We start from the raw sequence: 15740 nt of genomic DNA, 5'->3' as shown, positions 1-15740 counted from the left end.
AAACAAACAAAAAAGACCCATTACTTCGTGCCCAACTGGCGTGGCTCAGTGATTGAGCTTCGATAAAAACCAGAAAGAATAAACTGCTTAGGAATAAACTTAATCAAGAAGACAAAAGAGACACTCAAAAATCACAAAATATTGCTGAAAGTAATTAAAGAAGACAGATAATGGGAAGACATCCTGCGTTCACTGAAGACTTAATATTAAGATGTCAATACTAAATGAAGCAATTGATAAGTTCCATGCCATCTCTATAAAAATCTCAATGATTTTTTTTTAAGAAATAAAAAAAGGCATACTAAAATTCGTATGGAAGCTCAAGAGACCCTGAATAGCCAAAAAAAAAACTAAAAAAAAAAGAAAAGAAAAAAGAAAAAAAAAAAGAACAAAGTTGGAGGTCTTGCACTCCCTGATTTCAAAATTTACTACAAAGCTATGGTAATCAACAGAGCATGGTACTGCCCAGTGTTGTTCAATGGTTGAGCATCAACCCATGAACCAGGAGGTCACAGTTCAGTTTGTGGTTAGGGCCAGGAGGAGCCAATTGATGGTTCTCTCTCATCATTGATGTTTCTATCTTTTCTCCCTCTTCTTTCTTCTCTCTGAAATCAATAAAAACGTATCAAATATTTTTTTTTTTTAAAAAAGAACATGGTGCTAGCATAAAGAAAGACATAAAGATTAATTATGAAAAAAATAGAGAGCGCAGAAATAAACCCTCAGATATATGGCTAAGACTGGCAAAATAGTTTAATGGAGAAAAGACTATTTTTCCACAGAGTGTTTGGAAAACTGGATATCCACGTGAAATTGGACCCTTATCATACACTGTACACAAAATTTAAAGTGAATTAAAGACCACATCACAAGAGCTAAAATTATAACTCTTTGAGAAGAAAATACATGGGAAAAGCTCATGTTATATATTTATTAAATTCATCTTTGTACATATTTACATAAGGAATAAAAGAATATGTAAGTCAGAAAAAGATTCTGGGAACCAAAATATTTCAGATGGAGAATTGAGAATCCAGGGAGATGGGAAAAATCGCAGAGATAACAGGTCTTTAAGCATGAGTTCAGGATTCTGTGGCCCTTGCTTTAGGCCTGGGGACCTGGGATTTAAAACTGAACTGTACTATCCTTAGACTCTCTAAAAAATTACATGATTTACTGCCATAGATTATGGCAGCAGTTATGTGGAAGATTGGTTGACCCTGCTAAACTGGATCATGAAATTAACTAAATCTTCTTATAAGGAATGAATTCAAGAATTTGTTGGAGCTACATCTGCATGCAAACGAAGTAGTGTTATAAATTATGAGCAACCAGACAGATAAGCTTATGATAAATGTTAAGCAGTGAACTATATTGATATTATTGTCAACTTAGCAGAGATATCAAAAGAACACTTGGAAAGGAATGAATTAATAGTGTTTGTTATCATAGTGGGAAACCAAGGTGAATAGGGAGTTTGGAGGACAGCAAAGTAAAAGTTTATCTTCATATTCAAGGACATTTAGCATTTAAAGGATCTTTAGAGAAGTTTTCTAAAACACTGATGAAAGACCAAAGTTACTTAAATGTTTAAAAAAATTTTCATCCCAGGCTGGGTGGCTCAGTTAGTTCGACTGTTATCCCGTGCTCCAAAAGGTTGTTGGTTCAATTCCCCGTTAGGGCATATATGGGGGTTGCAAGTTTGATCCCCGGTCAGGAGTGTACGGTCAATGTTTTTCTCTCACGTTGGTGTGTGTGTGTGTGTGTGTGTGTGTGTGTGTGTGTATATATATATAATGTTTGTGTGTATATATATATATATATATACACATATATGTATTTCTCTCTCTCTCTCTCTCTCTCTCTCTCTCTCTCTCTCTCTCTCTCTCTCTCTTCCCAGCCTCTTTCTCTCCCCCCCCGCCCCCCCCTTTCTCTCAAAATCCGTGAAAACATATCCTTGGGTGAGGATTTAAAAAAAAAAAAATTATCCCCTGGCTGGGCTGTTCCGTAGGTTACAAGTGGTCCCGATATGCTAAGGTTGTAGGTTTTATCCACTGTTGGGGCACATATAAGAATCAACCAATGAATGCATAAATAAGTGGAACAACAAATTGATGTTTCTCTGTCTCTGCCTAAACTCTGTCTTTCTAAAAATAATTTATAAAATTTCCAATCTGTCACCAAGTGGTATTTTTGTAAAATACAATAAAATGAGTTACTAGAAAAATGAAATTAAAAATACATGAAATACAAAGCTGAGCTTTACATATTGGATTCATAAGACTTAAAGCTACTTTTACAAATTGCTATAAAAGTTTCTAAATTTGTACTCTCAATTTCTGAGCTTATCTCATTGTGGATAGTAACAGTTTATAGTCCAGCACTGGTCCATGGACCCCACTTTGAGTTGCACTGTTCTAGAAGGGTTTCTTCAGACTAACAGTCTAGAGGAGTTGACCTTTTTAGAATTCTATCTGAGTTTAGACAGTAGTACATTAGTAATAAGTAATTCTTAACTACACTTGGATAATCCGAAATACTGTTTTTTACAGTATTGATTGAAAAAAATCCACACAGTTCAAACCTCTGTTGTTCAAGGGTCAACTGTATACAAATGATCCTATCTAATAAAGAGAGACTATGCTAATTGACCCTCATGCCGTTTCAAAGATGGTGGTGCCCATAGCCAATAAGGGGAAATATGCTAAGTGACTGCCCCACCCTCAAAGATGGTGGTGTCTGCAGCTACAAGACGGTGGCACCCAGTCCCCTCAGCCCTGACGGGGTGGCAAGCGCTTGGGAAGGAGTCCCCCAGTCCTCTCAGTCCCCTGGCCACTCAGGTCTGGATCGAGGTACAGGCAAGCCTCGGATGGCGGCTGCCCAGTGGCCCAGGGCCACTTGAGGCTCAGGTAATGAGGGCAGCAGCAGAGGTGTGATGTAGTGTCACTTTCCCCTGATCGTCAGGTCACCTCCCGCCCCTGAGGGACTCCCAGACTGTGAGAGGAGTCAGACCAGGCTGAGGGATCCATCTCCAGTGCATGAATTTTCATCCACTGGGCCTCTAGTATGAAATATAAAGTCCCAGAATGCAGAGGCTAAGGAGTACATCCGTTTAGTACATGTTTTACGTCAAGGAATGAAAATGTTGGCCTAAAAAGTTACATGAATATTTTTATTGAGCAAATTAAATGTTTAGTGTAAAATCGCTTTTATAAAATGACTAGAGGCACAGTGAATGTAATCGTGCATGGCAGGGGTCCCCTCAGCCCAGCCTGCACCCTCTCCAATTCGGGACATCCCTCTCACAATCTGGGACCACTGGCTCCTAACTGCTCATCTGCCTGCCTGCCTGACCTCCTAACTGTCCCCCACTGCCAGCCTGATCACTCCTAACCACCTTTGCCTGCAGACCTGATCACCCCTAACTGCCCCCCCTGCCAGCCTGGTTGCCCCCAACTATACCCCTCTGCCAGCCTGGTAACCCCTAATTATCACCCCCCACCCCCAGCCTGGTCATCCCCAACTGGGCTCCCCTCCCCCTGCTGGCCTCATCTCCCCTTACTGCCCCACCTGCCGGCCTGGTTGCCCCCAACTTCCCCCCCTCTGCCGGCCTAGTTGTCCCATGTAGCCTGCTGTTGGGTCGTTTGGTTGTCCCTCATTAACCCCCCTGCTGGCCTGGTCACCCTATGAAGCCTGCTGTTCAGTTGTTTGATCGTCCCTCACTAACCCCCCTGCCAGCCTTGTTGCCCTATGTAACCTGTTGGTCGTCCATCCGATTGTTTCAATCATAATGGCCCATGGCTTTTTATATATTAGGATGTTGCACATTAAATGAATAGAAATAGTGTATAAGTTGGCCTTGTCCCTGGGGATTTCTTTTAAAAAAAATATTTTTTATTCAGAGTGGGAGAGAGAGAGAGAGGGAGGGAGAGAGAGAGAGGGAGAGAGAGAGAGAGAGAGAGAGAGAGAGAGAGAGAGAGAGAGAGAGAGAGAGAGAGAGACACTTCATTGATGAGAGAGAATCATTGATTGGCTGCTTCCTACACCTCCCCTACTGGAGATGGAGCCTGTAACCTGGGCATGTACCCTTTATCGGAATTGAACATGGGATCCATCAGTCCACAGGCCAATGCTCTATTTACTGAGCCAAACTGGCTAGGGCCCTGGAGTTTATTAATGTCAGAATCATCAGCATTCCCACAGTTGAAATAGAAGTCAGTGTAGGGTGTTTATGTAATTTGCTTTGACTTTGAACTGACCTTGGAGTGTGCTTGTCCACTCCAATTCCACTTGCTCACCTGCGCTATTTATGCACTAGTTATCAGGTGCTTCCTGTGGGCCAGCAGGTATGTTGCTGGGCACTGAGGGATTCTAAGTATAATGAACTATTTTATTATAGAGCTTTCAGTCTAGCAGAATATCTGTCACCTTGGATTTATCCTTATCTAAGGACAATTGCAGGTAAATAATTTTCTTTCTCCTAGACTGTTCAGATCCAACTCATTCTTAAAGGCCAGTCCTATTCAGTGACTCTTCCTTGATTATGCTGGATAAAACTGGTTTCTCTGCTCTCTCAGATTCTATTGTGCTTATTTTCTTTAACCACAAATTTGTCATTAATCATGTTAATTGCTTTGAGACTTGTATCTATTGTTGTCTTGAAGTGTTATTTAAATTGTGCCTTGTTTGACTTTCATAAGTTTGATTTTTCTTTTTTGATTATATTTTCCTGAGAATGGGCTCCTTTCTTTAACTCATAGCAACAATCTCAACTTTTTTTTTATTATGCACCCCAAATAATTTGCTAATGAACCCCCAATGCATGCATATTATATTTATTTATTATAAAATATATTTATTTACATATGTAAAATATAAGTTAAGAAGAATGATGTAAGATGAAAAAAGCAATACCATAGTAGTAATGTCATCCATAAGTAGAGATATAGCATAGAAACTGGGAATAACACTGGATGCCACATGAACTGGCAAACACATTTAAAAAATAGTTTATTTTCATAATTTTAAACACATTCTGGGTTGTCACTTATTTTGGTAATGGCATTTTGAAATCTTATGCTAAGAATCGAATCCATCATTTTCTAGTAGGACCTAGAAATAGATTTCAGGCTCAAGAGATATAAGAGGATATACTTGGTGAATTAGGAACATCATATGTCATCAAATAGATAGTTCCATTCTGCTAGAGAACATTGTAAATAATCTACCTTACTGCAATTTCGTTTTATAGGTTATTTTGATAGCTGTTAAGATAGCCCATATCAGTTTTCTAGCTTCTTTACTGCTGTGTTTCAGTGTAGAACTGATAATTTTAAAACTGATTTAGTCTGAGCGAAATCACTGATGACAGAGAAAATAAATTAGTTCTGTAAAATGAAAATGTGGTGAACATCAGCTAACAATAATTCACTCTAATTTGTGACTTAATAGTTATTTAACAGGCAGTTATTGGTCTTTGAGCCTATTTTATTTCACAGTCACCTGTTATTTTAGGCTGCCAAAGCTGAAGACTTCCTTCTCAGCTGATGTTGAATATTGTTAAGCACAAACGTCATTATCAAGAAAACAGGAAGCTGTGTAGGAGAACATGCCAAATGGTAAATTAATAGTCTGGGGAAAGGAAGCTGACGTAGACTCAGGGAAGGAACCCTGGACCCATCTACTTTGTTCTTTTTAGATGGCTTGAAGCATAGATATGGTTTGAATCATTATTTTTTACAGAAAATATGTGAAATAATAGGTTTAGCATTAAATTAGAAAGCATTTGTTTTGCTTAATTTTGCATTGTCTTAAAAATACTAATGTCTTAAAGGATTATATTATATCTTGTTTTAGCTGTGTTAATCCAGATTAATTCTCAGCTGTCACTATAATCATATAAAGTGCTGTGAAATTGCCAATTTTTCCTCTTCATAGTGGGACTTTAATGATCTCAGTAACCAGAACCTACTAATGACTTAAAGAGGATTCAAATCCAAATTTACCTTTCACTATTTATTTAAAGAGTTTATTTACTTAGAGTTTGCTAAATAAATCAGTAGTGTCACATTGAGCCTATTTTATCAAGTTATAAGAGCGTTGTTCCCTCTTGTGTTTTGATGTACAGGTATACAGTTCTTATACTTATTACTGAGAAAATAATTTTCTTTTCATTAAAACATGGTAGAACACTCTTTTTGGCCGTGTTTCATCAGCTTTTGCTTTTAATTATTATAGGTACTTAATAAAGTAGCATTTGTTGAAAACAATCATAATACACATTTTCCACTAAGTTTCCCCTTTAAAAAGTATTTTTATTGATTTCAGAGAGAAAAGGTGAAGGAGTGAGAGATAGAAACAATGATAAGAGAGAAGCATTGATGGGCTGCCTCCTGCAATCCCCACGCTCGGTATTGATTGATCCCGAATTCTAGGCATGTGCCCTGACCAGGAATCAAACGCGGGAACTCCTGGTTCAACACTCAACCACTGAGCCACACCAGCTGGGCCTGGGTTCTTTTTAGGCTGAGTGAAAGCTAAGAATCTGTATTTAAAATGTGACCATAAAGTTACTCTTATAATTCTTGGCATCAAAGATTATAGACCTCTTTTGGATGATATACCTATGTTAGAAGAAGAATACATTTCTTTTAGAAAAATAACTGAAGCAGTGTTGGTGTTTCTTGTTAGAAGGCATATATTGTATTTTAATATATTTTATTGTGAGATAAATGAATTATTTGTTTTAGGGCGAGTCTTACTGTCTTGGCCTCCATGACCACTGTGGGCTTTATTTTGTTCTGTAAGCCATTGTATTAATCTTTTATTTATAAATCACTTTTTTATTCACTTTGTTAAATATCTTAAATATGTGAGGTTAAAAAAATATATTTTGTTTTTCTTTTTTTAAAAGATGCACGTCACTAACTCCTGGACCCAATTGTGACCGATTTAAACTGCATATACCATACGCTGGAGAGACATTAAAATGTAAGTCAGTGATGACTGTTTTACTAAAAGTGTAGATTACAGAAATTGTTTTAGAGTTCAGTTATTCTGGGGATGATCTATATAGTTAAATAATATGCTTGTGCTTCTGTTTCTTGACTTATTAATTTTAGGTTTTGACCTTCTCCTGTGATACATGAAGCATCAGCCTGTTTTCACTTCATCCTTTATCTCTTCTTTTTCCTCCTCTTTAATGTAATTATATCATCACTATTGGTTCTGTGTTGGTTACATTTTTTAAGGATTCTTTAAAGTATTGTGTAGTACAGTTAAATGTACAGCCTGTAAACATTCTTAGTAAGTGCCTGGCACAGCGTTAGCACTGTTATTATTTAAGCACAGTCTCTCTACAGTGACAGTGAACATGTTGTATGATCTGATTATAAATCCCTAACTGAACAGGTCTTGGTAGATAGTTATGCCCCGGGCCTATAACGTTATTTTATTTATATTTAAAATGCTCAATTATAATTGACATACAATATTATTTTATATTAGTTTTAGGGGTATGGAATAGTGGTTAGACATTTATTGCAACACTAGAGGCCTGGTGCATGGATTCGTGTACTGGTGGGGTCTCTTGGCCTGACCTGCAGGGATCAGACTGAAACCAGCTCTCTGACATCCCCCGAGGGGTCCCAGATTTCAAGAGGGCAGTTCTCAGGTGACACAGCCCGAAATTGGGCTCCCTCCTCTCTTGTTCCAGGGTGCATCACCTAAGAGCTGCAGCTGCCAAGTCACTGCAGCCTGGCAGCTCCTGTATTGAGCGTCTGCCTCCAGGTGGTCAGTGAGCATCATAGCTACTGGTTGGACGGTCGAACAGTTGGACAGTCACTTAAGCTTTTATAGATATATAGATTACTGATTTTTTCTATGCTGCACTTTGTATTCCTATGACTGTTTTATATCTACAAATTTGTACTTCTTAATCCCTTCACCTTTTTCACCCAGCCCTCTGGCAACCATCAGTCTGTTCTCTATATCTATGAATCTGTTTCTATTTTGTTTGCTCATTTATTTTCTTTAGATTTCACATATAAATAAAATTATATGGTACTGTGTTTCTCTGACTTATTTCACTTAGCATAATACCCTCTAGGTACATCCATGTTGTCACAAATGATTAGATTCCATTCTTTTTCATGGCTGAGATATATATGTATAACTTCTTTATCCAATTGTCCATTGGTGGGCACTTAGGTTGCTTCTGTATCTTGGCTTTTGTAAATAATGCTGGGCTCATGTGCACTTGAAAGGAATAGATATTCTGGGATGAGATGCTTTAAAAATATCAAATTAATCTGGTCTAAATATCATTTAGGCCTATAACTTCTATAGTGAAATATTTTAAACCAGCCTGTCCGTTGTGCTTGTGCGTCTAGGTTAACACACCTTTGAAATCCTCTAAGGGGTTGTCAAACTTCAAGAGAACACATAATCTTATTAACTATTCTGTAATCCTATCCCCTCCTTTCTTTTTCAGTCTTCATTATGTACCTTAATTTCAAATGCATAAAAGAAGCTGCAAAACTCTTGTTCTATATGAGCATTGGAGATCTTGCTCCTTGACATATGTTGTAAGTTTCACTCAAATAAACTTGTAAAAATCTACAGGTTTGGACATTTCTTACCTAGACAGTAAATATTCCCTGTGGAGCTTTTCTTAAAAACTATGTTGTTATTGATTTCAGAAAAGAAGGGAGAGGGAGAACAAGACAGAAACATCAATGATGAGAGAGAATCATTGATTGGCTGCCTCCTGTACACTTTCTATTGGGGGTGAGCCTGCAACCCAGGCATGTGCCCTGACAGGGAATCGAACCATAACCTCCTGGTCCATAGGTATAGCCACTGAGCTATACTGGTCGGGCTCCCTGTGGAGCTTTTAATTACAAATTTCCCCTTTCTTAGCTCCATGTCTCATTCTTGCCTCTCCTTACACCAATGACTGCAAGTTTTTATGGATTTACCAGGACAGATGGCTTCCTGCTCATCAGTAGCCTCTTTCTCATGTTACTGCAGCCAGACCTTTCTCTGCCCTGTTTCATCAACTACTGCTCTTCCATCTGCATTCTGCCTTCTAGGAATTTGTTGAAATTCTCATCTACTGATTGCTACTCTTTTCTTCTTCCTCTTCACTCTCCTGTTTTGGATTTTTACCTTACTCTTTCTTCACTATCATTTAATGGAAGGGTGGGTCTTGCATTGATTATAGTATACAACTTTATCTAAAGTTTTTCATTAAATTCCATTGAAAAGTTATGATGAGTGACTTAAAATATAATTTTAACCAAGGCTGAATCAAACTATTTGGAGCTTATGGTAATTTTATTTCAAAACTTTAAACTCAATGAAGTTTGAGATGGAGATGGTATTGTTTATTTAAGTTACATCTTCAGTCCCTTGCACAGTAAAGATAGTCAATGAAGTATTTGTTGAAGAAATGAAATGAATTTATGCATAAATTAATCTTTGTGTTCAGATTTTTGTTGTTTGAAGTATACTGTTAAAGAGAATGTGACATTCTGTTATATTATCTTTTACCAACATAAATTCAGTTTTTAGAAGTTATTTATTATACAAGGAATTTGTGACTGGATCATTGCTCTTTAACAGTACAGAAAACAGAAAGGACATAGAGTATTTTGCAGATTTGGAGTCTGTGTCAGTTTTCTCTTTATATATTTTACTCAGCTTTCTCAAAGCAAATCAGTGAAAATAGCATATTAGTACAACTAAATTTTATATTTTAGAATATTTTATATATCAGAAAACAGTTTTCTATAAATGTTTATCTGTGAATGAAGGAAATTTTGTGCAGTTAAGGATATTGAGAATGAAAGACAAAGGGAGGGTATATTTCTACCCATGAATTCATGAATTGATTCCTATCAGAATTATCCAGATTCAAAATTAAGTAATTGAAGCACAAAGGACCTGCAGATTGCAGTACATTAGGAACGATGTTACTTAGCTCTATTAATGTGAAGAGACAACTCTTCAATTTTGGGACAGTGAAAGAGTTACCACGTTGTGTAAGATTCTTATGGGAAATATCAAAGGCTACCTGAATTTAAGAGAAATTTTGGAGTTTCATTATTGTAGAAGAGACAGCTGGTACTTAAAGAGGATTGGGAAAGTACACCTTCCAATGGTTGGTTTAAATAAAATACATGTTATGATGGTGCCACTAAAATGAGTAAAAATTTACCAGTTGTAGTAAAATTCACAGAGGAAGTTCAATGAGCTTCATATAAATGCATATTTGTAAAAAAAATAGCCATCCTCGTCACGATCTACAGCACTTAATTTTTGAAGAGATTATGCTTGTGTTTTGTGTACCCTATTTAAATAAGGCAGAGAATAGGCTGTTTTGATCATATTTTATTTCCAATCTCTGGAGTATTGCCTGGCATTTAGAGGGGGCTCAGTAAGTGTTAGTAGAACGAATGAACCATCTTTATTCTTTGGATCTGGAAATGATGAGGTTTGATGAAGTGACAGAACTCTGAAGTGTTTTCAGTTTTACAAGTTGGTTAAATAACACTATGTAACTATAAAGAGAGATGATTGAAATACTGTAAGTTACTGGTATACCAGTCAAGTCTGTGGTTGGTAAAGCAAATGGTTTGCTAATTAGTTTCAAATTTGAATTGCTCTTTTTTTAAAAACAATTTTTCATAGTAACAATTTACTTTAATCAGGGACTGTTTGGTTATAAGAGGCCAATTGGAATAAACATAAATTAAAGAGGCTTTTTTGTTCGTCTTTATAAGAAATTAAGTGAATTCCATGGTGTCCATGGGTAGGAAGTGTAGTCACCCCTCATAGGCACTGGAACCAGGGACTCCAGAAAGATGGTATTCACCATCGTAGCCAGTCAGTATCTGTGTCTTTGTGTCTTTCTCCCACATCATATTCTATTGTCATTTACTCTCCTCACCCCGACCCCCCTAAATTTCTGTTTCTCTTCACATAGAATATAAAACACTTCCTGAGCCTCTTAAGTGGTGATTCAATTCAAGGCCACCAGAGGTTGCCTATGGTCTTGGAATCTAAATTCCTGGGAGAGAGGGTCTGATTGGCAGCTTGAACTAGGTGTCCACTCGTGATCCAGTCATTTAGCCAAGAGTTCTGGGTCATGTATTAACAGCCTGGTTATTAGAGGCCAGTTTAGCACAAGGTCAGCATGGGCTTGGGCAGTTACCCTGAAAGGCATCTGTTGCACTGTCTCAGGAATTCTTTCCAAAGAGCTTCCAAATGAAACTGTAGACATTTTCCACTTTATCTTTAGCAATAGAATCAATACTATTGTTTATCATCTGAGAGGAATGATGACTATTTCAAAGCCATTTGTGATCGTGAAGAAGTCATGCCAAGAAATTATCTCCAAATATTTTGAAGTTGACTATTCCAGAGGAAAAACTGAAAAGAAAAAAAAAAAGATTATGGTTTGGATAATATATTCTCTCCTATGTTCTCAGAGGAGCAGTGTAAAATTACCATTCATTTCTGAGGCTTCGGTAACATATTACTGAATGTAAGTTTGTATTATTTTTGGAGAATAATTACAATGAAATTAAACCAATCTCAAACTGCTATTTAAATCCATGCAACATTTAATTAAACAATAGTCAAACATATACAAAGATTTTAATAGACACGTTGCAAATAGTGTTCTAGAACTTCTGCCTTACTGAATATTGAAATAAATTTCAATTTGATCCTATCTAAAGTGGTTTGGCGGATATGTGTATGTTCTTACAGCCAAACATAGTTTCCAAGATCACCTGCAAGGAGAGTAGGAGTTAACCATTTTTACTATGACTTGTAACAGTTGAGCCGAGTAAAAGGCTGGGCACTGTGTAAGTGGATTTAGTATTTTGCATCATGCTGAGAGGCATTATACAATAATTTTCCTTGGTAGCTTAGTTAATTTTACTTTATTTTTATCTTTTCAAAGGATTCATTTACTTAAAGATTATTATCTAGCATTCAAGGTATTTTTAGAATCTATTTAGGGAGACAGGTCACCTTTGATTTAGTGAATGTTCTAAAATACTCATTGAAAGGTAAGTAAGAAGTGCTAATTTTGTGGATTAGACATTTCTCCTTTGTTCTGGTATTTCAGAATTTTTTTTTTTTGAGTTCATGGAATGTTTAAAAAAATTTTAAGGATAGCAATGAATATTAACTTATAAATTCAGCTTAGTTATAGCTAAATATATAAAAATAAATAAATTTGGCTTTGATACTGATTATAGTTTATTAAATGTGGCTGATAAATTGCTAAACTAACTTACTGAGCATTTATTTTATAAAGAGGTTTATTTAAACACACTGTCTCCTTTAATCACACAATAATTCTGAGATGTATAGCCCACTTTTTAATATTAACTTTATTGAAGTATAATTTACATAGAATAAAACTGGAGGCCCAACGCACAGTAGCTCGCTTCCGCTTGCCTCAGCTGGCTGCCCTGCCCATCGCCACCGCTCATAGCCCTCTGCTGCTCATAGCTTGCTGGCCCGCCCTCTGCCGCTGGTAGCTCTCTGCTGCTAGTAGCTCATGCTCCACCCTTCCTGCCACGAGAGCCGATTTTCATTTGGTCGTGATGGCATTACGGCCATAGGCCTTTTATTAATATAGATGTACCTATTTTAGATGTACAGTTACATAAATTTTGGTTGTTGTAAATACCTTTGTTAATTACTTCACCACAGTCAAAATATATAACATTTTCATCCCACAAAGATAAAGAACATTTTCTTCCCTCCTTAAGTCAGTCCTCTGCCACCATCTCCCCACTCCCTGAGCTTTTATTCTTTCTGAAACTATAAGACAGTTTTTCTTGCTTTAGAATTTCATATAAATGGATTTATATAATAGATAGTTTTTGTGTATGGTATGTCTTCTTTCATTCAGGGTGATGTTTTTGAGATTCATCCATATTATCCCTTATATCAGTACTTTTTATTTTCTATAACATTGTATGAATAGGGCACAGTGTTTTAATTCATTCTTCTATTAAAGGACATTTGAGGTTGTTTCCAGTTGTTGGCTATTATGAATAAAGCTGCTGTTACATTTTTATGTCTTTTTGTGAAGGTATGTTTTCATTTTCTTAAGTAAATACTTAGGAGTGGAATTGCTATGTTGTAAGCTAAGTGTATGTTTAACTTTGTAAGTATGCAATTTCTAAACTATTTTTCAAAGTGGTTGTACTATTTTATATAATTACTAGAGGCCCGGTGCACAAATTTGTGCACCAGTGGGGTCTCTTGGCCTGGCCTGTGGGATCAGACCATAACAGGCTGACACCCCCCAAAGGCGTCTGGGATTGTGAGAGGGCATAGGCCAGGCCAAGGGACTCCACAGGTGCATGATTGGGGCCAGAGAGGGACGTGGAAGGTTGGCCAGCAGGGGAGGGATCATAGGAAGGCTCCAGGGCATGTTTGACTGTTTCACTCAGTCCCAATTGGCTGGACCCCAGCAACAAGCTAACCTACTGGTCGAAGATCTGACCACCCTGGTGGTCAGTACATGTCATAGTGAGTGGTTGAGCAGCCTTGGCATATTATGCTTTGATTGGTTGAAAGGATGACTGGATGACCGGACACTTAGTGTATTAGGCTTTTATTATATAGGACTAGAGATCCAGTGCACGAAATTCACTGGGGTCCCTAGCGGCTGCTGTTGTCAGCCCTGTACTCCCTTCCTTCCCCTGGCCAGCCCTGCCTCCTGGTCGAATTCCTAGACGAACTCCTGGTCAAGGGGATGATTTACATACTACATTTTTATTATATAGGACTAGCAATTTATGAGCAGGCTAGTTATCCCATATACTTGCCAACATTTGGTATTATTGGTCTTTTACATTATATCCATTCTAGTGAATGTATAGTGGTTTCTCATTATGGTTTTGACTTTTCATTTTTGTGTACTTACTGGCTATTCATATATCTTTTGTTGTGAAGTGTCTGTTGAAATCTTTTGCTCAATGTTTTGATTAGAATGTTGGTCTTTTTGTTGAGTTATGTGTGCTTTATATAGTTTAGAAAGAAGTTGTTTGTCAATATTTTCTCCCACTCTGTCTCTTCCCTTTTCATTTTCTTATGGTATTTTTCCAAGAGCAGAAGTTTTTAATATTGGTGAAGTCCAATTTTACAGTTGGCTGTTTTTTCAATTTTATTCATCTAGGATGGATAGGGAACATCAGGCCTGAAGGCTATATAAGAATGAGAAATAATTTGGTCTGGGCCTGCCAAGGCATTAGAGGTTAGTTAATTAAGTGTTTGACCAAATATAACAGGCTAATTTTTAAGTTGATAATTTTATATGGCCTTCAAATGATGTAATAAATATCCAAATAACTCTTGGTAGAAAAAAGGTTCCTCACCTCTGACCTAGATTATTAATTTGAGATTTTTTTTCTTTTCTAAAATTGGTGTCTAATGCTATAAATTTCCAACTACTACTTTAGCTGTATCCTACTGGTCTGGATATGTTATGTTTTCATTTTAATTCATAATATATTTTTAATTTCTCCTTTGATTTCTTTTTTAACCAACAGGTCATTTAGAAATGTCTTAGTTTCCAGAATTTTTTAGATTTTTCAGATATCTTTCTATAATTGATTTTGAAATCCATTGTGATCCAAGAACATACTTTGTATAACTTAGATCCTTTTAAATGTAGTGAGACTTCTTTTATGGCCTAAAATATGGACTATTTTAGTAAGTTACAGCATCTTGTTGAGGGTACAAAGTTGGTGCCAACAAATGCCTACATTTCTATTAATTATCTTTGTATTTCAGAGTGGTTACCCCCTCCCCCTTATTTATTATTATTATTTTTTTCAAGATTATGGCACTGGCAATAGTGCCTTCAGATCAGAAAAGAAAGACTCATCCTTTTTTCAGAGGAGGTAAAGTAGAATTTTAAGAATTCTGGTCTGATTTAAGAGTAAAGGGTAGTTAGGACACTAGGTTCTTTATGGAGGTATATGGAGGGTCCAGATGTGCTTTATTTGTTTTGAACTAGTCCCTATTTTTATTATTTTTGCCTGTAAGGACATTGAATTACCCTCATCTTTAGGATATTTCAGACAGAAGTTGGCAAATGACCTTTGAGACATTTGGTGGCAATTCCAGATAGCACAGCCATTCCAGACACTTCGGGTTGTTACATGGTAGGCTTTACATGGCATTCTCTGATAGTTGATCTCCATTGATTTTCAGTGGATCATAGTCTGTTTTAGGGGGAATAATTGAGATTTCATATTTCCATTCCCCCAAAAGATAGAACCATGTCTTAATTTCTAGTATATGACATCATTCACATGAATTTGTATATATTGATTCTTAATAAACTTATCTTTTTATATGTATTTATTTATGAGGTAGATATATCAATAGATCTTTGTTTCTGTTGAAATTAAAAAGTAAGACCTCTGTCTACTATAACCAGACTACTAATTCTTCATACAACTGTTCTTTTAATACTGTTCCCAGGCTGCTATCAAACCTCTAATTTATTAAAATCCTTATTCATGTTTCCAGAGTCAGGCAAGATAATCATCTTTGGATTCTTCTTCAGCCAGTTCTGTGTCAGCATATAAAAAAGAAAACCAGCAATGGCTTTACCCTTCACATTTCCCTTTTGATACCATTCACACTACGATCATCAGTAACAACTACAACAACAACAAAAAAATAAATCCTTGTTTTTC

At 36.6% G+C, this 15740-nt stretch overlaps 1 protein-coding gene across 2 annotated transcripts in view; it reads left to right on the top strand.

Annotated features, from left to right (window-relative positions):
• Positions 1-15740, top strand: part of BABAM2 (BRISC and BRCA1 A complex member 2) — a 317151-nt gene that overhangs the window by 13547 nt on the left and 287864 nt on the right. For both annotated transcript variants that reach the window (XM_045580572.1, XM_036434893.2), the window contains exon 3: positions 6914-6990. In XM_045580572.1, coding sequence (XP_045436528.1) covers positions 6914-6990 — 77 coding nt within the window. The remainder of the gene's footprint in view (positions 1-6913; positions 6991-15740) is intronic.

This window comes from Pipistrellus kuhlii, unplaced genomic scaffold (genome assembly GCF_014108245.1).
Source record: "Pipistrellus kuhlii isolate mPipKuh1 unplaced genomic scaffold, mPipKuh1.p scaffold_m20_p_13, whole genome shotgun sequence".
NCBI classification, from domain to species: Eukaryota; Metazoa; Chordata; class Mammalia; order Chiroptera; family Vespertilionidae; genus Pipistrellus; species Pipistrellus kuhlii.
Note: the sequence above shows the minus strand (reverse complement) of the source record. Positions and strands in the feature narration are given on the sequence as shown.